Below are 25497 nucleotides of genomic sequence, written 5' to 3'. Positions count from 1 at the left end.
GTGTTTGAATGTCAGTAAATAATTGTTAGCTACTGTACCTGGGTTATCCCTTTGATTACCACCTGCAAACCTAGGAAAAAGAAAGCTGAAATGAAAAAAAAACTCACAGCGTCCATAGTGTTTGCAATCTGAATACTCCATTCCTAAAATTGAATGAGTTATGAATAGGAAAAGATAACAAGTCAACAAGTTCTGATAACTGATGTTACAAGATTTTCCATCTTCTCTTGCCTCTCAAATCAAAACAAAAAACAATCAAAAATGAGCCAAAGAATTTTGCATGCAGAGAACCATGAAGAAAAGCCACATATACACAAAGAAGAGACTCATCAATAAGAAACAAGAAACAAAACAAAATCTTTTCAAATAAAAATTTCCACTAGAAGTCAGCCATTATTTTTTCCAATCACTCCCTCCTCAAAAATCAAAACAACACGATCTGCGACTTTGACGGAAGTTTTCATTTCTCATTTCACGAATTTCTCAAAGTTCATTCATTTCTACAACGCCGAAATCTGGCGTTGTAAGATTGGGGCTTCAGCTTAGCCGTTTTTTCCTTCCTGGGGTTTCGCTCCAGTCGGGCTTTCAGCCCTCGCCGCCGACAAAATTTCTTCCTACGCTTACCTAACTCCTGTTCTCACTTTTCCCGCGTGATACCGTTCCAGCCCGACTGGCGTGCCAGTCTACTATCGAAGAGAGATCGGAGATAAGTCAAGCAAGTAATTACTGGTTTGGAAGTTTCCTGGCTGGTCATCAGTCTTCGTTTCATTTTTACAGAAAAAAAATAAAGTTAAAAAAAAATATGAAAAGGCCAGCTTCAATCTTGGTTTTTGGGATGATTTGGTTGACCCATATTGAACCATCAAGACAAAATGGTAATACGTATTGCTTTTTTCTCTTTGTATTTTTTTCAGTCTCAAATGTTTTTTCTTTAAAGATATTAACATCTTCCAGGGCTTACGAAAATAGATAGCTACCAGGACCCAAAACATCTATTCAACATCAGTAATATCTATAAATACAGCCATTTCAACTCCAAAACAACAAACCATTATAGCTTGGTATTGGGTCGTATTTTAACAATGCAGTATTTATATTTTGATAATTTCCTTGCCTATTTTGGAGTAAGAGAACAGATTAGTCCCCGTCGAAGGAAAACATTGAATTATTAGAATTATTCTTTTAATTTAAACTTTTCTGAAATCCGAAAAAAAAAAAGATTTCCATTTTGAGTTTAAAATAGACAGAGAGTCTAAAGTCCAATTTTTGCGTCATTTCTTTACAGGACCTGACACATGGTCACAAAAGCCTTTGTATATAGAAGATACATTCAAAAGGAAAAATTATTATCTAACAATCGAAGAAGGGTGGCAATTAGGGAAGACCAAACTAACTTTTACATCATTGGTGCCACACATTACTACAACAAAAGAAGCAAGAGAATCAAGGCTCTTGATACACGTCAATGGTATAACGTATTGTGGAATCAAAACAACAAGCGTAGAATTAGCATTGGATAATCTTGGTTCAAGTGTGAATTTTTTTCTTCCCAAACTACCTTATACACCTTTTCGACCGTAGCCGCAAATTGCCGCACAGGCATTTCATGGGCCCTGGTGAGCCATTTTGAGGGAGGGGGCCAACATGGTTGGGCGACAAAGAAATATTTTCACTTTTTACACCCTCAAAACACCTTAAAACGATATCTGATTGGCGAAAATAATAGTTTTTGTCGTTTGATTTGGTCTCAAACCAGTTTAAAATAGTAACTCTTAAAAAAGTATGACCCCCCCCCGGCCCCCCGTTGACGGGGCCCATGCATTTCTTTGTCCGTTTTGCCACCCTAAAACCGTCCCAGTCTTATTTTCGCTCATATAGTTGTATTACACTTATATAGCTATTCTCTCGGCTATTCTAACAAAATTTGAGCAAAGGCCTTTTTGTTCGAATGTATGCCTTTCATGTCAATGAATTGTCACACTCATTTTTACACCCCCTTTTCACAGACCAACTGGGACCCCTTCCAAATGGCCAAAATAACGTCCCCAGTGAAGAATAATACTCTGATTTTTGTCCCCACTGAAAATAATCAGATAAAAAAATCCTCAATGCAAAATATTGTGCTATTTTCCTATCCCCAACTGGATTTTCTGACTTAAAAACCAAAGAACTGAAATCTCCAGCAATAAAAAACATGGGTACATCAATCCTTATCGAGTTTTGGTCCCTTACTTTTACCCTCACCGTCTAACAGAAATCCCACCATATCTGTGAGAATGGGATTTATTTTTCCCGCGTTGGCTACTTGATTAGTTGTGAATAACCAATGGAGGAGAGTGCACTTTATTATCGTATTACCTTATATGGAAACTAATTACTCTCCATGGATAAGATAGCCTACCTCCTGTATCCGACCCTGGGTTTTTTTTTCGTCCCAGGTAACAGCAGCGGAATGCGCTAATTCAAGAAACGAATAATCTTGAATTTGCCCACCTCATAATCTAATTTCCCGGATTCATTTGAAGAAATTTTCTCAACGCTAATCTACATATTCTCAGGAATTTGCTATGATTTATCTGCCTATTCCAATTATGAAATCAATGCAAATTCCCTGAAATCTGAGATTAAAACAACTTCATGCTAATCCGCGCCCTTGATCTAAATACCAATATTCTTTTAACACATCAAGTGCCATCAATCCCTAAATGCAAATTTTCAAATAATTTTTGTGCGAAAACATTCCAACTAAAAAAATGCCTCTTTGAACTGAAGTTTTCCTTCGGGCGTGATAAGAAAATGGGCGATATGGGCTCTTAAGTGACCTCATGGGCTAAATTCATTGCGGGTGAGATTACCAATTTCCTTTTCACTAAAATAATGATTAGGGATTCTTGAAATATCGAGAACAAAAAGGGGGTTTCTACCTTTACGGTATGACGGGATTGGCCCTTTTTTATTACGGCATTACGGGATTTGACGAAAAAAAGACGGGAAAACGGTATTTTAAAATCAGACGGTGACGGTATTTAGTCTATTTTTTGCCATTATGCCGGTATTTTAACCTCTACAAACCGGTGTGACGGTGTTATCATTTTTTTCAACTTTCGGGATTCCGGGATTCAGCCAAAAACTTTGACGGGAAAACGGTATTTCGAACCCCTACAAACCCTCCTCACCCCACAAATTATTAATAGAATTCACTTTTGAATTTTTTCTAGGTAAATGTAAAAATTTTAGAAGTGGTAATTATTTAGTTTACGACCCTGGAAGCTCGAACATGAACCTTTGCTCTGGTTCAAACGATGAAGCTGCCTTTTCACAAAATGCTTGTTTAAGCCACAAAATCTTCAGAATAGGTACATTACAAATTTATCAAATTTATCAAATTTACCATTCTACCCAAAGGATTGCTTTGCCGACCAGAGAGCCGATGAGTCATCTTGATATTTATATATAGGCTTTCAATATTTTTTATTTCTTGGGCTCATCTTGACCAAAAAGATTTCAGGGAAATCAAAACAAAAAGATGGCGCCTGAAATTTCTGAACATCTTTTTCGAATCTTTTCATTTTCCTAAACCTTTCGGTTTGTATAAAAAGTTGCTCATGTGCTAAGACCGTTAGTTTAGCTGAGTCAAATATTAGGATGTCTCTTAGAGCTACAGTATTATTTAGTTGATTTCGCATCATTATTCCAGATGTTGACTACGTTCCACCGCAAACAACGTCAATACAACTCAGTAAGTATTTTTTAGTCCTATCCTGCTATTCATTTATATCCATGACTTGCAATATTACACGACTGTATATATGCAACACTGACCTTTATATACCCTGGACCAAGTTTCCCAATCCTGGCAAAGCAAAATCTTTGATCGGAGTTTTTTGAAAAGTGGTACCCTAATGGCGGCACTAATCGATAGCGGTGTAAATGCATCGAGAGCGCTAGGTCTAGTTTTCCTCCAATTCTTTTGATGATGTAGCGGCGTAAGACGTTAATTTTTAACATGGCAATGACTTCTTCTCGGGTACCAATTCCAAGAAAACTCCAATCAAAGATGGCGGATATTGCTTGGTCCAGGGATATATAAAGGTTAATGATATCCAAGGTTATTAAAATCTGGTACACATATGTTTTCAAATCAATGTAGAATCAACATTGTAACCAGAGTCACTGATAGCCTGATTAAATTCATTGAAAATGCGTCTATTCTTTTACATTCTTGAAAACACCTGAAAATAATTCCAATCGATTTCTTTCTATAATAGTACCGACCACTTCTGATTTACCAGAATCAAGCTCTCCAGTACCAACCACAACAGTATTGATCACGTCATCCTCGATCGTAGTCATCCCTACATCCTCAACTCAAATAGTCCTCATTCCTACTTCAACTACCATTTCAACAACAACCACCCCTGTATCGAGTACTTCGATTGTATCAAGTTCTACAACTAACATCCCTGCATCAACTACCACAATTACTACTGCATCAAGTACCACTATATCATCGAGCTCTGCAAGCACCATTCCTGTATCAAGTACAGAAGTTTCCACAATAGAAACACCAGAAACATTAATCGCCAAAACTGAAATACAAACAGTTAAAGATTCACAAATATTCACAACAACAACTCCATTGTCCCAATCATCCACAAGTAAGGACGGATATTCAACTGAGATTTTACCATTAGTTCACCTTATGAAAACCAGCTCGAATATCCATATCAAATCAACTTCAACACCAAAAGACTCTCAATCCACAATCTCTCCCAGCTCATCCACTATACACCAATCAGCTCAAAACACATCATCAACCACGCCCACGCCTCAACCGCCCAACGGCTTTGGACAATGGAGCCTTTGGTCATCATGCTCGGCAACTTGTAACGGTACCAAACAAAGAAGCCGAGAATGTTTTGATTATTGCTATGGTGATAGCCTTGAAACTGAACAGTGCGGTGTCGCGCAATGTCCAAGTAAGACTTTATGTTAGCAAAGTAATCTTTTTCTCAAAAGAAAATATAATAATTACGCACGAGCGAGCGCAGCGAGCGAGTGCGAATCTTTTGGCAAAAGCGCGGGAAAAAAAGCTGATATGCGGGGTGATAAAATCGATTTTTCAGCTTTTTTAGCCTCGTTTCCATTCAGAATTTCGTCGTCGTGTGCAACTGTCTTAAGTCCGAACATGGAGAATTGTCAGTTACACCCGACTGTCTGTTGGAAGCATTACGTAATGGATTTTTTCCAAATCTCTTTTTAAATTGAGCTCCGGCGTGAAAAACAGTAGGGTGTTTTTTATACGACGATGAAGACGTCATTTCTTCGAGAAACGTCGCAGGAAAATATAAGTATCCTTCTCGATCAGGAAACGTCGCCCGGTTCGGAAGCGTATTGTTGATCGGACTATACTGCTTTCTAACAGTCAAAACAAAGATGGCGGCAAAAATAAACTACTGTTGCTACTGTTCTTTTGCCATTTTTCTTTGGTTTTTATGCTTTAATGAGTTGAATTGGATCATGATTTTTGTGTGATTATTACAAGAAATGGTTGATGGTGAAGTTTTCTTATTATTCCTTCCTGGATTTGATGTTTCGTTTGGTTTGGCATGAGAGTGATGCAATCTCTTGAAAACCATTCACAACAAAACTAACTTCAATTTTGCCACCGTATATTTACACAAATTCTAACAAGCCAGGTGACTGAATATTTATGGATAAATCTGACCATGCTATATTTGAAAAATTAAATACTTGCAACATCAAAAAAGTTTGAACTCACTTTTTTATGATGCACCAGTACCAGATGGTAGATGATGCGACACCCAAAGTCAAAGAAATGGTTGTGGTTGGATATGAGCTGGTTAGCTTTAATGTAAAAATTTAAACCCGGACCAAAATTTACTGATTGATGATTGAATTTAATTTCCCTTGGTGTTTTAAAAACAGAAAAATGCAACGTGGAAAACTTTTGGTCGTGAATTTGGACATTTTTGCTGTGAATTTGGACATTTTCTCCCATGTGTGTTTAAAACGTGGAAAACTTTTGGTTGTGAATTTGGAAATTTTCTTTCACGTGAGTTTAAAACGTGCAAACTTTTGCTGTGAATTTGGACATTTCCTTCCACATGCATTTTAAACGTGGAAAACCTTTGGTTGTGAATTTGGACATTTTCTTCCATGTGCGTTTAAAACGTGGAAATTTTTGCTGTAAATTTGAACATTTTCTTCCACATGCGTTTAAAACGTGGAAATTTTTGCTGTGACTTTGAACATTTTCTTCCCCGTGTGTAAAATGTAGAAAACTTTTGTCGTGAACTTGACATTTTCTCCCACATGCATTTAAAAAATGCTGTCAGGCAAAAATGAAAAAATGTAGTGTTTCCGGAATGCAGGTGAAGGAAAAAAGCTTTCATGCGGCCGGCCAGAAAAAAGATTTTTATTTGATTTTTTTTATGACTTAAGTATATAATAAGATCATTGAAATACCGTGAGATTTGGTAACTTGCATCAGTGGAGGCTAACATGCATAGCCCTCAAATGAAAGACCTGGCTGGTCATTAAAATACAACTACGCAGCTCCGCTCGCAGCTCTACTCTTCCATTTTTGTCTTGATTTAACTTTGTATTTTAATGACCAGTCAGGTCTTTCATTTGAGGGCTATGCATGTTAGCCTCCACTGATGCAAGTTACCCAATCTCACAGTAGAACTTTTAAAGATAACTTTTACTTTTTTTCTTTTTGGAAATTATGATTGCCAATTATGTGACATTTTTTGCTTTTGCACCATACTTTTGAAAATTATAAAATGCCTTCTGCTAGGGGAATTTTTTCCTTTCGACGTTCTTTCAGATTATGAAAATGTTTCCCAGTACAGTATACATTGCATTACACCTTTTTTTATATTAGTAAAATTTCAACTGTTCTTATTAATTATTTTTTTTTTTTTTGCACTTTTGAGCCTCTATCATGTTCTTATTACCTTAAGGGAAGAAATTTTCGCGGGAATTTAATTTCGCGGTTGGTCAAATTATAGGTTGATTTTCGACGTTTTCGAGCACTTTCTGAAAGTAACTTTTTTATTCAATTGAGCATAACTTTTGATCTAATGAATCGAATTTAATAAATGACCCATCAAAATTTAAGTTTATCTTTCTTCTTTCCAATGGAATAAGAATGGTTCTTTTAAAATTTTTAGATTTCTAGAAAATTAGTTTTAAAGAGAGAAACTTTTTTGTGGCGCACCCGGTATTAAAGAAAGTGTATGTTTGAAATTATGAAATTGTTTCCCTGTTTTGAAAGTTTTTAACTTTTTGACATGCATTTCAAAAAATATAACTTTTGGATGCTATGTATAATTTTTTATCTTCTTTTCAATATTTTATATATTTTACCTTTTCTCCAATATTTTATATATTAAACCTTTTTTCCAATATATTTTATATGAAAGTATATGCAAAATATTTCATCTATTTTGAAAATATAAATTTCCCTTTGGTTTTCTATTGTAAAATATTCTCAATTTTTGATGAACAAGATCAATTTTTGTAGATATACATTACCCCCTGATTAAAAAAAACAAGAAAAGAGAAAAAGACAGAACGAAATTCTGTTACTTTGCACCAATTATCATAAGATATTTTTTATACCAAAAAATCCTTTATGTTTGGGGGGGGGGCACGCAGTTACTACAAGACAGTATGACACTTACTACCGTGGTGGTACTGTATTCAGAAGTTATGAAAACAGTTACTACACAGTGTAGTAACTGCTGTTTGGGGGTGGTGCCAAACTCTAACGCTTGCACTTTTGGTGTAGTAAGTGCTTATATTTTAATTCTTTTTAAAGAACTTTCGAAATTTTTCACCAAAAATGAATTTTTTTTGTGAAAAAATTCTTTGTTAAAAAAATATTTTTGTTATACTGTAAATGGACGAAAAAAAAATTGAAATTTTTCTCAGACCCAACTTTGAAATTATGCTTTCCCTAATTACCTATTATTAAAATGTTCTCAACAGCTGTTAACCAAGTAAATTAAAAGAAAATCTAGCACAAAAATGGCTTTGGGTTATGAAAAATAATCGCAATTTAGGGTAATTTCGAGCATGTTTTTGATGATATCACTCAAAAACAAGGGTGGTACCTGGAAATCTTTTCTGAAAACAGTTACTACCAAGGTGTAGTAATTGCAAAGGGTGGTGGTCCTGAATAAAAGTGTTGAAAAAGCACTTACTACACATCATGTCTTGTAGTAACTGCATGCCCCCCTGATTATGTTCTTATTTTAGGTCGAAATTTTAAGATATTTGGGTTAAGAAAACTTCAGAAAGCAGTTTGTTTTGAAATTAGAATATCAACTTTCTTTTGGGTCACCAGAGTTTGTACATGTTTAAAATGCATTGATAGAAATTTTCCTTGCTCTCGTGACGATCATGAAAATTACCAAAAAAGGTTTATTCACCATGCAAGTATCACGAAAATAGCCCAAATCATACCTCGAATTATTTCCCGATCACGGCATCACGCAAACGGCTGGGTATAAGTTTTTAAAATTGTATCATAAAATGGCTAACTTTCTCATTCCCGGGAAAAGATACCTGGCCCATCTTTTTGCTTCTAGGCGTCTCCGGCAAAAATCGGTGTTAAATCTACTTTTGTGGCGTTTTGGTCCTTTTCCGTTGTACACTAGCAATCGGAAAGTTTCGCTGGGAATAAGGAAGTTTAGCAATCCTACGGTATATGGTGTAAAAAACCTTTCGCTTGCGAACACGAGATTTTCGTATCGTGCGTAACCCCTTTTACAATTGATTTTATTATTTAGATTTCTAAATTAAGCAAAAACATTTTATAGTGCTAAGTAGTAATTTCAGCAGTTTTAACAATGTGACGTTAAAACTTTTGTAATATATAGATTAATCTTTAAAACAATGAAAAAACCTTTCAGTACCGAAAAAAAGAAATATAAATGACGATGCACCAATACCGGGCGTGCTTTAAAAAGGCCCCTTAATATCAAATTTTACAATACGTCTGTTTTAAGTTCACGGTGGCTTTAGACAATGGACAAAATGGTCAAACTGTACCAAAGAATGCAACAATGGCTTACGGTACAGAGAACGAAAGTGTGACCAACCACGACCACAATTCAATGGTTTTCCGTGTTATGGTGTTACTAATGAAACAGAACTTTGTAACGTGCATCTGTGTCCTGGTAAGCAAAAGTTGTCATTTGAAAAGCATTCCAGTTGGCACACAACGTTGTTTCAATGTTCATCTGCCGTTTTATGATGGACGTTATGAGCATAAACTTTGAAATCAAACGTTGTGTACCAGCTACCAGGATAACTGACAGGCCTAGCGTACCTTCTAATTCAATTCGACGATGCTTAATAATTAAAAAATACGGGCTATTAAGGTCCATCCAAGCTCTAAGCCACTTCAGTTGATGCTATATGAGACGAGTGGTCTCCATTTAGTCAAGGTGTTACAAACCCTGCAAGCTATGTTAGTGCGATTAAAAACAAGTATTCTAATTTCAGTGGATGCGATATGGAGTGAGTGGTCTCCGTGGTCAGGGTGTGATAAACCTTGCAATAATGGTTCTTACATCAGAAAGAGATTCTGCACCAATGCAATGTATGAAGGAATCAACAGATGTGGTCACGAAGATGTACAAATTGATAAATCATCTTGTAATCAACACAATTGTCCAAGTGAGTTATCATCTGCTTTTATTCACCCCACATCGCTAAATTACTGCAAGGGGGGGGGGGGGTGAACGGGGTTTCTGATTTCCGAAATTCCGAGTATTTTTGACCTGATTTCCGATATTCCGCAAAAATATTTCACTAATTCCGATACCGAATTTTTTTCTGTAGATAATTTTCACTTAAAGAAAAACTTGAATAAAAAAAGGAAGAAACTGTGGGAAAAGAATATTTTTGCCACATACAGTACAACTATTACACCCCGCGGACACCGCACGCTGCAAAGAGGTGGTACGACACAGACCAGAGGACACAAATTTCAGTTTAACCCCCTACCTCAAAAAAGGAAGTTTGTAAAAGATAATGCGAGCGAAGCAAGCGCGAAAAATTTTCCTTGACCTTTGCTTTAAAATCCACCCTTTTTCCCTAAAAAAAGTGTTGAGAAGAGTAGTTTTCCCTGACTTAGAATGGAAAGAGAATATTCTTTCCTGACCAAAAACGTCAAATTTTTCGTGTTGTAGTAAAATAATTATTTCAAAAATAACCCGGCCAGCTTTACAATAGTGTGTTGACTTTAAAAAAAATAAAAAATAGAGATTCAAAGATTGACTGAAAACCATCAAATTCAAGGCATTCTGGAAAAAAAGCTCCCTGACTTTTCCCTGACTTTTGAGAAATTTTACGAAAATTCCCTGACTTTTCCAGGTTTTCCCTGACTTTTTCAAAAAACAACCCATTTTCCAGGTTTTCCATGACCGCTGGGAACCCTGTTATAGAACTGGATTTTCATCGTTCCGAATGATAGGTGATGATTTGACTCTCAGTAAAATATTAACGCCTTATTATAAAAATGTTGACCTTCTCACAAAGCCCTCGAGGCATCGTGCCATTCATCGTACCAGCTTTGGTCCGTTTTGAAAAAGCTTCAATTTTTCACTGCTTACAAAAGGTCCGCGAATGAAATAAGATTGTGTTGTGGAGCAATCTATACCTATACCCATCATATGTGCGCGCGAACGCCGCTAGGATCTAGCGCGCGCTTGTGCTTGACGTCATTGATTCAGAAAGCGTCTTTTGTGGATAGAAATTAGTGAGGTTAAGTCCCAAATTGGTAAAATCACGACCATGAAAATTAAACAGGCTAGTGAGTTTCAACCAATCAAATTTCGTATTTTTTCGTCCGTCATCGTGATATGCTTAACCTCAGTATTATTTCCGAAGCACACAATCGGATACCGAAAAACCGAAACTAAAGCTCTTCAGACCGAATTTCCGCAGTAAAAAAAGTCATTTTTCCGAAACCGAAGTCTTTTTGGATTCCAAAATACCGAAGTGTTTTGACGTGATTACCGAAATTCCGCACAAAAACAAGCCGATTTCCGCAATACCGAAATCTCGTACGCCCCCCACTGCAAGCTCTGATATTTATGAACCCTGGACCAAGTTGTATATAGTCTTTTGAAAAGTGGTGCCCTAATTGTAGCACTACTCGATGTGGGTCAATCTGCAATTCAATGAAATTTTCCGTTTTAAAATCTCTTTAACCATCATTGAGTAGTGATATATATAGTGATATACCGGGTGACCCACGAAAAAGTTCAGACGTTTCCCGACATCTTGAGGTCGAACAAATGTCCCAAAGTGCTTGGAGTTTTGATATTTAGAAAGTAGATATCCTAACTTAAAATTTGAGCTATCACTTTTTAAATTTGACCGACTTGTTCTCTACTTATGAGCTTTTAAAGTCAAAATTCATTTTTCGGAAAGTGTAAAAACACGTAAAAAAGAGGTATTAAATTTATGTAATCAATTAGAAAATCACTTACAAATTGGCTTATTTAACGAGTTTTATGACATTAATAATTAATAAAAACACCTTTAAAAGTAATTGGTCAGCCTAAGCTGAGCATTCAAATAGGTAAAATTTTCTTCCATCAGCATCATAAGACGGCAAAAAAAAATCCGATTTTTTCCGATCTCACTTTGATTTCTAAACTTTCTTCCAATCGGGTTAACTTTTTGGGTACTTTTAGCGTGCGTTGTTTTTACAGATCATAATGTAGTTTCAAGATGGCGGCGGCTCAAGCGATAGTCAGATGTGATAAGTCAGTGTTGTACCAAAGTATTTCCAGTGTAAATCTGTTGCAAGCTTCAATTTCTGTCATTTATTTTTTTAACTCGGCAAATCAAACACATGATTTTCATCAAGGGGATTCTTTTTCTATATCCTTTGAAGGTTTAAAGCCGTTTGCTCAAGTTTTTGTTTATGTTGAATTTTCTGATATATACTTTTTATTGCTGCTTTTTAATAGTTTTTGAAATAAAAACATATATTTTTCTTGTTTGCCTCTAGGGGAATTGATGGTGTTATAATGTTATTGGGATTTGATAAAGTTTACAAAAGTACAGCTACTGTATAAATTTGATATAAAGACTGGATGCAATGTGCTCTTTTGGACTTGGACGTGTTTGTGATAAAGGCGAATCGCAAAAAACTGTTTGGTTCCGGTCATTTCTACTTTAAAAAGTGGGAGTCGTTCGGCCGGTCAGTCAAAAATATTTTTCTGTTAAGAAGCAGCTATACACCTTATTGAAAGGGAATTCGTGTGGACTGATCTGAATTTTAAAATTGAGAAACCGTGGATAAATTGGTGTTTTCGGTTTACTCTCCATTAGCATGCGGCTCTCTACTTCGATTTGAAAACTTTTAAACACAGAGCGTGCAGAGGTCAACAGTTGAAATCCAGCAAAGCAGCGGAAAAGCTTTCCGACTCTCCAGCTCGTAACCGTAAATCAGATGACGGGAACCAAATGATGACATCACATCTCCTATTATTGGACTTGCAAAATTATGACAAATGGTCTTTGGAATCTGATCATTTATATTAATATTAATATATACAGTTCTTGTTGAAATTGATCAAACTATTTTTCACGCAGTTCCGGATGCAGATTGTGTTTTTCTAACCTTTTCTAACCTTGGTGCACATTTTGACTGAACATGGAATGGAATGAATGGTGATAACAGTTTATAGATATCTCTTATCAGACTTGCAGAAAGCGGGCTGCCGTCAAGTTACACAACATGCTGTGCACACTCTCGTCACAACTTGCACAGCCATAACAAACAGATCAATCTGGTCTTCATTTAACATTGTTTTAAAGTTTAAAAAACACTGCCAGTGCTTGGCACAGAAGAGAGGACTCCCAGTTGAAATTAATTGCTACACCGCTGCCCTGTTGAATTTATTTATTATGGTTGTGTGTTTATTCCGCCAAGGCGGTAAATCAATCGCCCAAATTCATAGACCAATCAAAAGTGAGTTTAAAGCAAAACGGGGGAAAATGAGCTTCCCGCATAGTTGTGAATTTTAAGTTTTGCTTTCGATTATCATTTGCGACCAGCAAAGTCTTCAAGATGGTTGTGTGCATGTTGTGTAACTTGACGGTTACTAAACTACAAAATTTATTTACCCAGACTGGCCATCCATATAGTACGTACGCAGTGAAGGGGGAGAGGGGGTTCAGCAAAAGCGTACATCTATTGTTTAAACAAAGTCATTTCTATTGTTCTCTGCGTACCAGGGGGAGGGGGTGTCAAATATTTGGAAAATCTTTGCGTACGTACTATATGGACAATGCTAAAGAGAAGTATACTTTGAGCTTCTCGTGGGGGGGGGGTTGGAGGAGCTCTCAGGCTTGTTTTACATAATTTTAAATCAATGTTTCACATTTTGTACATTATTCAACATATTTAGTCTACTCTGTTTCAGTGCATCTCTTACATCTGTTAACCCACTTATTAAAGCTATCTAGCTAAGCTCTATTGGCTGACCTTCCAGCCTCGGCTGGTTTATTTTTGTTTAAAACAAGACTAGTTTTTATAAAAATTGGCGCTTTTGTAGATTTTTCAGATTTTTTTCAAAAACTGTATATCTAAAACGTCTAAAAATACCAAATTTGATACCCCTTTTTTACGTGTTTTTTACACTTTCCGAAAAGTGAATTTTGACTTTAAAAGCTCATAAGTAGAGAACAAATCGGTCAAATTTAAAAAGTGATAGCTCAAATTTTAAGTTAGGATATCTACTTTCTAAATATCTAAACTCCAAGCACTTTGAAGCATTTGTTCGGCCTCAAGACGTCGAGAAACGTCTGAACTTTTTCGTGGGTCACCCTGTATATAGTGATATATATAAGGGTACCCCTTTTTGCAATCTGTTTTGTACTGGATATCCACAGAGGGTTTTATCATTATCTGGCACCCAGATGCAGGCATTTTCATCTGACACGCTTAAGCTCTGAAGGTCGGAAAATTTTCAAAATCTGGAAGGTTTAAATTACGGAATTTTGCAAGCCCGTGTCAAGGAATTTGAAAGCCCGCGTCAAGGATTTTGCAGCGGGAGATGTGGTAACCAAGCCCTCGTTTTCGGTAACCCCTCCATCGATGGTTTTATCTTCAATCCCATTTGTCTGGCTCCATGTGTTTTTGCTGACAAGTTTGCTATACGCAACCTAAAGCAATGTATACTTCTCTCGGGGTTGTTTAAGAAAAACAAGTTTGAATATTTGACTTTTGGATGATAACATTTCAGGAACCTATGCAGACATGGTCTTTTCGTTGATGTTGCCATACCAACAAGACTATTCAAACAAATACAGTGAAGCATTCAGGGAACTTGAAACCAAAATCAGGGAACAGGTAGAAAATCACATTCGTCATAAAATGGTCGAAAAGAAACTTGAAAAAGACATTTAGCACTCCCGTGTCCCAGATCCGCTGGGACCCCACCGCACTGGAAAATTAGCCCTAAATATCTTCCCTGGTGGAAAAAAATACCATACAATTTCAGTCTAATTAGGAAATTGACTTTTATTTCAATCACATTCAAATTTCCTATGTCGAAGATTGCGCACCTCAAGTGGATTCTTTAAGGTTGAAGCAATAGAATTTTTATCCCTAATTGGATTTCGATCAATTCTTATCCTCGCTTTGGGGAAAAATTTGTGACATGGGTGTCTGCGACAGGTTTGAAAAATACCTAAATGTCTAAAGTATGGAAATGTATAAATTCTTCCCCAAAAAATTTGCCAAAAGTATAAAGGTATTTTTGATAGGCTTGGTCTTTTGACCTTCTCATAACAGAGACAAATACAGTTAGTTTTATTAAAACCTTTTTCAATTATTCTTATAGATTCGTTCAGCATACATAGACGTATTTGAAGAAAACAAAATTTATAACGTGATACTCCATTCAGCTAAGTATGTTTAAGTAATATTCAACGTTTGCTTGTACAATCATGGTCGAAATCTATTGAGAATTAAGCTTATTTCCTCGTTTTTTCGAAATTTGGAGTTCGGGCGAAAAAGCCGATTTTGGACCATCTCTCAAATTTAATCGGATATTTCAATTTGGCTCGGGTTTATAGACCCCCAGGCTATATCATGAGCCTTATTGGACCATTTTTGAAAATTTAGATCCTCAGATCCTAAGGTGCTAAGTCTTAAATCTCTACCCTTCCAACCTGCTTTAGAGTACTTACAAATCGATTGTGGTTTCAAAACTTCCCGGTGGATTTCTCTTTTTTCTCAAATATAACGACCATGATTGTAGTCACAAGTTAAAAGACCCAAAGAGGTTAGAGTTGAAACTCTTGGATGAAAAATGAAACCATTTACTTCCCATCTAAAACGTGTGACCCGCTTGGTTTTCACACAGACGCCAGATTTAAAGTAAAGCCAATCACCAGATGTCGAAAAAATATGCTACGTAAAACAAGAATATAAAGAAAGCACTACAATCGGTGCCGAGATGTTAGGCACAAAAGGGGAATTTCCTCAAACTTTAAAACCGCAAGTAACTGTGCTTTAAAGTACGGTTGGAAAGTAGAGTTTAAACTGTAAGACTTAATACTTAGGAGCTTAGGATTTCAGGATCTAAAAGCTCAAATATGTTCCAATAAGGCTGAGAATATAGCCTGGAAGCCACTTAACCCCTCCCAAATCGAAAAAAAAACCAATGTAACAAGTGGAAGTACTGAAACTGCAATTCTTGCCCGAGCTTTAAATTCTGAAAAAAAATTAAAATATCCAAAATTGGCAATATATTTCGGCGCTGATTGTAGATTCAAACCTTAAGGGCTTTTCTTTGCTCAAGGAAGATTTTTCTTCAGCGTCTTGAGCTTTAAACTCAATAGTGGTAATCCCAATGTTGACGATTATGTTGTGTATTTGTGTTAAATTCATTCAAACCGACCCTATCAAGTTTTTAAAAAACTTTTTTCTTGCGTCTTGAAAGGGTTACCAAGGGTTGACCAAATTCAAAACTTAATCTTGCCTAACCAAACCATTACGTCATGAATATTATGAATTATTTCTCATTTCTTTCACCAGGAACGGAAGTGTAGTTGTCAACCTGACGATAGAATTCACATCATTTGACTCTTTTCAATTCATTGTACTTCAAGACAGCGTAGAAGTTGAATATGCAATCAATAAGCTGATCCTCAAGCCAAATCAAGTTGTCCAATATAAGATTGGACCAGATGGTTAGTAGAGTAGAATCTTTTTAACTCGAACATCTATCCATGATATGCACCATTGCAATGACTTCCGAAATTGGTTGAAACTGACGTATTGCCGGATTTTACGTCACTGCAACCAGAATCAGCTATTGGGTTCGTGATGTAATGTCAGAAGACATTGAAGTGGTGGATATCATGAGTAACTCGTATTTATCCTTGACTCGAACAAGCTTTCTAGTCCCTTCAGACAGTAACGCCTTATAAACACGTATCTGACTCGGATTTTCCATAACTCGAACAAGTCTGCGTTTCTCATGAGTGTTCGAGTTATGGAGACTAGCTACTCGTCCGTAGCTTTAACACAATTCAAAAAAAAACAGCAATCGACTCACAAAAACCACTTTGTTTGAATTAAGCGATACTTTTAAACTTTCGAACTTTGTCTAAGACACCCTTACTTACTGTAAGGTGGCTAAACTTTGCCATTCAAACTTTCCTTTCGGAGAAAGGCAAACACTATGAGAATGGAAAAAAAGGAGATTCAACGAGTTAGGTAGTTAAATTCTTCCGGTATGTCCTTAAAAAATAGCGAAAAAATCTTAGAAATAAATCAGGAATATTTCCCCATGAATTAGAAATTTTGCCATCCTACGGTATTGGCAGTGGGCGTACTTACAAGACCTTGGTCTGTGAGACATTGTTGTAAATGAGGGATGAATTGAAAAGAAATGCTAACAAAAAAAATATATATATTGAATCACTCAATCTATTTTAGTTCCTATAACCTCACCCAAAAACATCAGGGCATCATCAGAAAAGAGTTCAATAGCACTCACATGGCAGATGGAAAATACCTCCACTTATAATGTAACAGGCTACATTATTTTCTACCGTAAATCTATTGACCAAAACTATTTAAGATACGGTACAAATGAAACGTCAGCCAATATAACTGGTCTATCGGCAGGAATGAAATATGTTGTTCGTATTTTGGCGACCAGTAGAAATGGGAACGGTATTGCATCAAAAGCCTTTGTTGTTTCAACTGTTGAAAAGCGTAAGTTGTTTCTTACTTTTTCAAAGATTAGAAAGAAAAGAGATCTTTGACAAAAGTTTAAAGAAATCGGTGTTGTAACAATGTGACGTGCTTACTGCACGAAGTCTGATGTAAAAACTGATCTTTCGATATCATATTACAGGCTCTATACAAAATGAATAAAATGCAGACTAGAGTGGTCTTTATAATATATCACAGGTGTCAAAAACTTTGGCTCCCCGTACCCGCTAGCTCACTTTTTGCACCAATTCCTGATGGCATGCCCTTTCTAGCTCATGTGATTTGTAAGTTAAGTGTTCCAGCTAACTTAGACTACACACTGATATAAAGTTGAGCACTATTTTCCAACATAGTTTGCAGACCGTAATGAGTAAAATCAAATAACATGTTTTTAATTTCAACACAATTCAAAATATAATCGAGTCTCGCCGGATCCGTTGGTTTTCCAACCAACGGTTCTGGTGGCTGGTCAGAAGACAACATGAGAGCGAATGTATTCACTTCATTGTAATACATAAGGGCAATATTCATGAACTCAAAATATACTTAATAATAAAATGATACTTTTTCTTACAGTTCCTGAACTACCTCCAACTGATCTTACGTCATCAAGCTTAGACGCCTTTGCACTTCTTCTCGAGTGGACTCAAGTTGAAAGAGAAAAAATGAATGGTGAACCGCAAGGCTATGTCGTTAAAGTTTTCAATGCAAAGAGAAAGTATTTATTTACTCACAGAACTGGTGCTTTGCAAAATTACATTGAAGTGAATAATCTTGAACCAAATACTGCCTATCTCTTTGAAATTTGTCCTCAAAATATTTTGGGACTGGGCCCATGTGACGTCATCATGAGCAAGACAGTTTCATCAGGTAACATTTTATCAAGTTAGTTTTTAAAATTTCACAATGAGAGTAGATCTCACGGGTATGTGTGGAAAATAAAAACTAAAGTAAAGAATCTTGGGACCATCTAAGAGTTGAAAAAATTAGAAAATCCAAACTCAGTCTCACTAAGTGTCGAAAAAATAGGAAAACCGAGCGGCACATAGGCATATGCTTGCGATCCTCAAACTCTCTCCCTTTCGGGAAACGTTTAAAGCTTAGGCAAACAAATACTTCAAACATGGTCTTAGTAACGATGGGGCTTAATCAATATGTGAACGATCGATTATTACCGAGTTTATGTATGTGTGTTTTTCTGCGACAGAGACGGTAAGGTTCTAATTTATCTATATATCCTGACTGACTGAGGACGACAGTAAATCAGCACTTTTACCGTCCTCGATTTGCGGGTCAAAACTGCGGGTCATTCCAAATCGCTTCAGTAACTTTAATGTCCTCAAAAGTAAAAATACATAAACTCGCTATTGATAAGATGTTGAAAGTGGACGGACGATAGACCATAAGCCAGTCAATGGAAATATACGTACAAATCAAACAAATATCAAACTACGATTGAAACCTTTTATGTGATACCATTCAAGTTGTATCTTTGCGTTTAGTACCCACTGCAGTACCACAAAATCTTACATCCAGTGAGACGAGAAGTCATAATTACCTACACATCAACTGGAGTCCCCCTCCAGAAAGTCAACTTTATGGAGATCTTGTCTCTTACAAAATAAAATGGAGCGATGCTCAAAATTTGGTGATTTCAAAAGGTAATGGTATAGTACGAATTCTCTCAACCCAGCTGACACACGACGTTTTCTCAACGTTTAACTGATGTTCACAACGTCCAAATAACGTTAGATTAACGTTGTGTGTTGTCAAGCGAGCCCCAGTTAATTTCCCCACCGGAAATTAAACCTGTGGAGACGGACAGTAAGAATTTTATCACACATAAAATCTGAGTATGCTTTCTTCTAGACTGGGATGTCATAAGTGGTATTGTAGGGATTGTAGTTTTGTTTTTAGACTTTTTGGACCTCAGTGCATCACATTACCAAAATGCAAAGTCTAACCTAAGTGGATTCTAGACTTAAGATGTTCTACTATTTCCTTACTCTAACTTTTGAAGGCGAGAAAACACTACATCCATTGACGACATCTTATAAACTAACAAACCTAGCACCAAACACAAAATATCAAATTGAGCTCCGTGCAATCAATACTGTTGGAATTGGTCCTGCAGCCATCGTCAGTGCAGGTAAAATTCGACGCATAAAAAAAATTTCCGAACAGGGAGTACGACCCTATGTCATAGGAGTTTGTGCCTTTAGTACAACATATTTACTGTATTTCTCAACTTTTTTTTGTTAAATAAGTTACGTTTTTCTATTCATGTAACCCTCGGAATCTAAAAATGCCGATTAAAATCAAAAGAAATAAAAAATCGCTTTAGAGTTCTAAAATTCTTCAAAAATGAACTCGAAACAAAGCCCTGCTGTTTCAAAAACGGACATACAGCACCACAGAAACCCTTCTCACGGACCCACTGGGAACCCTTCCCACTGGAAAAATCGACAAAATATTGTCCCCAGTAGAAAATTATACTTCAATTTTTGTCCCCGCTGAAAATAATCAAATGAACCTATCCCACTGCAAAGTATTGTGCTAATTTTTACATCCCACTAAATTTTGTGACTTGAAAACAATGGAATTTAAATCCCCAGCCATGAAAAATAGAGAATTCTCAATCCCCATTGAGTTTCAGTCTGTGATTTTTACTCCCACTTGCTGAAAAAATCCTACCGGGTCTGTGAGAAGGGGTTGTCAGTCACAGACAGTGACATGTTAAAGAAAAGTCCAAACATGATCAGTAGCGGCAAATGACAAACTTTTGTTTATCATTAAAGTTCAAGTGCTGAAAGAGGCCCCAAAAATTCGAAAGTTGGCAAGAATAAGGGTTCTCTCTAAGGCTGGCGCCGCAGGCAAAAAGATTTTGTGTAAGAAAGGTTAAACAGCTTATAACATATTTTAAAAAGGAGAAAGTTAGTCCGCATAAGACCACAAAAACCACAGCGATCAGTTTCGATCAACCTCTCATTTTGGGGATGAGCATCCTCTTTAACCCCTTGTGGATACACAACACTTCTCTTGCTTTAACTTTTCGCAATAAAATGTTGATAGTAGTTTTGAAAAAATTCGTAAAATAAAACGAATTTTCTGAAGATAATTGCTTATTATATGATTTATTTAACATTTGTTATCATAATATAACGTTTTTAGATACATCTATAATGAGATTATTTAGGTGTTGTTTATAAGAGCTTTTTGTATAAAATAATGATCAGTTAACAAAACATGGCATAAATATATAGATCATATTAAGATTTATTTCAACACAGCTCAAAAAGTCAAACATCTCAACCTACCTAAATATACCAACAACTAATCAAAAGTAGCAAAAGCTACCTTTTTCTTCCTTATACAGACTTTACCGAACTTTATTCCTAGGCTTCTTGGTCCACCATGTTTGTTTATGATTTTTTGGCTGAGTCAGCAGAATTCATTCTGACTTTTCTGAGAAGCGCACGGAGATAAAGTTTCGGATGCTTCCGACCATCAAAGATGCTGTCGACCGTATACGGAAAAAAAATTTGCAGCGCCGCAGGCGAAAAAATTTATATTGCACTTATAGAAGGCGCTAAAAACGTGTCAAAGGGCGCAAAGTCGCCCAACCAAACATCAAAAATAATTTTGGCGCCCCCTTGAAAAGCTTTTTTGGCGCCCCTCTTAGGTCTTTCTGGGCTGTGCACTGCACACCCTGCACCCCCTGCCAGGCCGCCACTGAACATGATATTTTATATTCTTCAGAAACTTGTAAATGTCCAGAGAAAATAAGTACCAGTTACTTCTTGATGCCACCGTACACCGATCAACGAGAAACGACAGGCTTGGATGGCATTTTCTATGAGTTGTTGCAACAAATTATACCTGAAATTTGTGGTGATTGTCAAAGATCTCCAAAAGAAATGTCTTCTACCAAGATTGATTTTGACAAAAATGGAAGAGGTAAGGATTTTGGGAATGCAGTGCAAATAATTTCTACCTGGGCTGCTTTTGAATTCCAGGGAATTGTGGAATTACGATTTATTGAAAAAAACATTGAGAAGCAATAGAGCTTTTCATAAATTACGTCCCGAACATCACTTGCCTCGTTTTGAAATTATTAACTCCCAGCGAGTTATATTAAAACTGCAGTTGACGCTCTCTAATTCGACGTCTACTATTCGATACGCTCTATTATTCGATAATATTGAAAGTCCCTGTCAACAAGAAACTCTTATAAACGACGCTCTACTACTCGATACGCTCCCTTATTCGATGAAAATCAGATTCCCCTTGAAAATTGAGTTAGAGAGCGTCAACTGTACTTTCTATTCATAAAAAATCATTTCATGTCTCACGGGATATAATCATCATGGTAATTATTTGGATACAAGGCAAGTGGATATTCGTGACGTAATTCATGAAAAGATCTATTGACTTTTCTGTCTGAAGAATTTTAAGATCAAGCGAAGTGCTCAAGCAAAGTTCAAGCTGCAAAAGCAAAAACTTATTACAATATACTACCTAGCAACTTAATCGTGCCATCCAGTCTAGCAAAAAGCTTTAATTGGTCCCTGGGCTATGCGGTGCCCAGCCGAGTTTCTCTCATTTATAAACGATTCTCTCAGTAATCTGTAACTTTGAGTTAATTCAAAACAATGACACACTTAAAAGATAGATCTTAAGAAGAGCTTTCCAGCGAACTCAAACATGACCTATTTATTCCTAACCAAAGCTGAGAATATTACATTTAAAATTGACGTACTGTAGTTTTGAAAAATCTTAATTTTCAGTTTTCCACAATACTGAAAGAATTGCATTGGAATTTGCATTTAAATCAAATTGCACGGACATCATTTGACATGTTTTTTTATGTTTTACTTTCAAGGTGTCATTGCACAGCAGAAAACAGTCGGAGAAACCGTAAAACAAATCGATCAATTTACAGACATTATTTTCCCGATCGCTGCCTCTACACATGCAGAACTTTTTATGAAGTAAACATTTTTGTTGAGACTGTTTTCCTGTTCCTTTTGATACATATCACCCTGTATTAAAACAATATGTATAAAGCCCCGGGGGAGGGGGTAGGGTTGCTAGCTGACGGGTATGTGCCGCCCGGCTTTCCAACGACCCTCGGATCTTAAATGGAACAAAAGAGGAGGTAAAATGGGGAAATGTTTTTGAATTTTACAACCCATAATTTGACCTAAATTCTATAATTTAGCGGGCTAAAAACCCCTTAGTGGGGCTAAAATTTAGTTTTCTGTTTTCCCAAACCCTAAAAGGGCGTTAATGGCGGCACATACAGCACAAAAGTTGAATGTTAGATTAGATTGTAATGATTAATATGGCCTTTATCTAAGATCTTGGATGATTGCCATGGCTACTATTGTATTCGCTGAATAGAATCCTTATTTTTAGTTACAAAGTCACAAAATATTATAGACCACCTCGTTCTCTGGATATTATTGACTTTTTAATGCATACTTGTATCGCCAAGTATTTCTGTGGGGGTCCATCAGTAACGTAAGTAAAGTCTGGGATACACGGGGGCAATGTTGCGTTACAGGGCCTCTTCTTTTTTCAGCTATCCGTTCATTCGACTGATCGAACACCCTGGTATTGTTTTGATAACACGTGACAAGCTCCTTCATGAAGTGGTCGTTAACAAGATTGTTTCTATACTCAACTTATGGCCATTGGTCATACTCGATATCTTGATCATGCTGGTATCTGGTTTCTTCGTATGGCTATTGGTAAGTGCTTCATTGGTTTATACATTCACTTTCTCAAAGCTCCAGTGTGACGTTTCCTCACAGTGAAAATGAAAATTTCTATCGAAGCCCTGATGGGGATATAAATTATATTGTTCCTAGCTCGGAAAACCCAGCCAGTAATAGTGTTTTAGGCAAAGAGATTAAGGAGTGCAACTTTTTCCATTGAATTTTAAATGGAATGAAATCAAATCGACTTCCAAGTGGGGTTGAAGTTGTAGGGTATTCTCCCACCGGGGACAAAATTATGGATGAATTTATCCAGTCCGGTTGGGGTCCGACATCGGGTTTTTGGGTTTTTGACACGGGTTTGTGTACACGATTATATATAGAGCGGTTCCATAAAATAGTCAATGTTGGAAAAATATTTTTAATTACTCAGTTACAAGTTTTTTATAAGAACAAACTATATAAGAATATAAGGCTTCGATTGTCAAAGAAGAACAATAACAAGAACTTAAGAACAATTTAAGAACATTTTAAAGTTTTGAAGACCCTAGAACACCCAATTTCTTAGGAAAATGGACAATATACTCAAAAATTATGAAAATAAGAACACGTGGAGAACATTTTTAGGCTTAAAACTCAAAAAGTTGAGAACATCAGAAGGCTTCAAATATTTTGGATGTTCTTATGAAAAAAACGTGTAAATGCTTGGTAATCTCACGACTGGCTTCGATGGCCAAAATATTGAGAACAAGTTAGGAACAAGTTAAGACTTTTAAAAACACTCGACTTCTTAGGAAAATTGATTGAAATACATGTTACGAAAGATTCTTTTAGACTTAAAATTTGTGGATATTCTTACAAAACACTTGAAGATGCAGAGCAGAAGAGGTGGCAGCAGACTCATAGGGTGATAACAGGGTAGAAGCAAAGATAAGATCAGCGAGCTGTAAATGTTGTTTATGTTTACAGCTCGCTGATAAGATGACAGTTATTTTTGCAAGAGGCGCAAATCTTTCCGTCTTCTGTTAGTTTTACTTCTCAAATATCAAACAAACATAGCCAGGGTGACGTGTTAACTAAACTAACGTTAATATATGTGTTTTCGTGTAATATAAAGGTTCATTCAGAGAAAATAGTGTGGTCTTTTACGTGGAGTAAAGTTTTCAGCTGGAGATTGGCTTTGGAAATCTCAAAAATCAAGTCATAGTGATTTATGTTGGTAGTACTGTACATTAAAGTGTAGTAATTCACCCGAGAATTCGCCTATTTCATAGGATTCAAAGGGAAATCTGGGCATATTCGTGGAATTTTCCTTCAGTCTCCCCACTTTGAGGGTTGTTCCACCGGGCCTAGAAGCTAAGACAGAATATAAGTGAACTCATGGTTTCTCCACTTGGAGAAAAACCCAATGAAGGGGAAAGCATAGAAATAGTAAATCCAAAATGAAAATTGTTATTTCTACAGTGAAATTCATACTACTGCTGATCTTTTTAAGCAACTGTTTCAAAAGGATTCTTTTTTCGAATATTGAAGTGATTTATGGTTTATTGGAGAAGATGAAAAAGAAGCAAAAAGAAAGAATTATGGGGAATTTGCAAATTGAAATTTATGTTAAAAGCAAATTTTTTAGCTTGAAATGCAGTACTCTTATGCAAAGCTGTTGATGAGTAGGAAAAGGAACTTGGTTTTATCTGAAGGACCTCGTAACACAGGATTATCAGATAATTTTTTATATTTGACTTAGAGATACCACTTTGGTTCCACTTTGAAAGTGATGGCACGCGCCAAAGGTTGGCGGCCACGGGCGAAAATATTTGGATTTTGACCCTTCTAGATCGCCTAAATAGATCTGTTTTGAGGTTTTTAAACATAATTTTGCTTGCTTAGTAAATTTTCTTTTTGCTTTGAAAAAATCTGGTCGGGTCAGGGCCCAGTCACCCTCTCCCCCGCTGACGTGGGGCCTGTTAAAGTGACATTTTCGTATCATTTTGTTTCAGAAATTATAACACAAAAAAATAATGAAAAATTTGCTTTGTCGTAAAAGATCAATTTTATTATGCATTTGTCTTTACGGCGTGTTCACATTTCGTGCGTTATTTAATGACATCATGTTTGGTTACCTAGCAACAACACCGACAACCATGGAAACACTATGGAAACCACCCAGTCTTAAAGACCTGGAAGATTCTAATGGCGAGTTTATAGACTTTAATGACAACGAGAAATATACCAAAAATCGAAGAGCAAACAACGTCACAAACGACCTAAATCATCATTTAAAAAAAGAACAATTAAAATATTCAACGAACTCAATGAAGCCGTCAAACAGTTTGAAACGCTCCAACAAAAATGTTAGATTTGAACATTTTTGGGACCACATGAAAAAGAAACAGAACAACAAACTTAAGGCAAGTATAACCTCAGAAGAGACCAATCAGAAATTGACTTTAGAACCACGTGACCATGAAAATAACAAAGAGGACCCTT

The 25497-nt window shown here is 36.3% G+C and overlaps 1 protein-coding gene across 3 annotated transcripts in view; it reads left to right on the top strand.

Annotated features, from left to right (window-relative positions):
• Positions 1-685: 685 nt before the first annotated feature.
• Positions 686-25497, top strand: part of LOC136811279 (uncharacterized) — a 32884-nt gene continuing 8072 nt past the window's right edge. The window contains exons 1-17 of one of the 3 annotated variants that reach the window (XM_067067894.1): positions 686-875; positions 1286-1531; positions 3219-3356; positions 3698-3739; positions 4269-4979; positions 9042-9212; positions 9541-9714; positions 14304-14410; positions 14904-14971; positions 16103-16257; positions 17009-17290; positions 17867-18160; positions 18793-18951; positions 19311-19439; positions 21050-21247; positions 22173-22281; positions 22875-23043. In XM_067067894.1, the coding sequence (XP_066923995.1) occupies positions 803-875; positions 1286-1531; positions 3219-3356; positions 3698-3739; positions 4269-4979; positions 9042-9212; positions 9541-9714; positions 14304-14410; positions 14904-14971; positions 16103-16257; positions 17009-17290; positions 17867-18160; positions 18793-18951; positions 19311-19439; positions 21050-21247; positions 22173-22281; positions 22875-23043 (3225 nt within the window). In that variant the 5' untranslated portion in view covers positions 686-802. Of the gene's footprint in view, positions 876-1285; positions 1534-3218; positions 3357-3697; positions 3740-4268; positions 4980-9041; positions 9213-9540; positions 9715-14303; positions 14411-14903; positions 14972-16102; positions 16258-17008; positions 17291-17866; positions 18161-18792; positions 18952-19310; positions 19440-21049; positions 21248-22172; positions 22282-22874; positions 23044-25497 lie in introns of those variants that run through there. The other 2 variants (XM_067067895.1, XM_067067896.1) reach the window with 2 other exon arrangements.

Source organism: Clytia hemisphaerica, unplaced genomic scaffold (assembly GCF_902728285.1).
Source record: "Clytia hemisphaerica strain Z4C2 unplaced genomic scaffold, Clytia hemisphaerica genome assembly, whole genome shotgun sequence".
NCBI classification, from domain to species: Eukaryota; Metazoa; Cnidaria; class Hydrozoa; order Leptothecata; family Clytiidae; genus Clytia; species Clytia hemisphaerica.
Note: the sequence above shows the minus strand (reverse complement) of the source record. Positions and strands in the feature narration are given on the sequence as shown.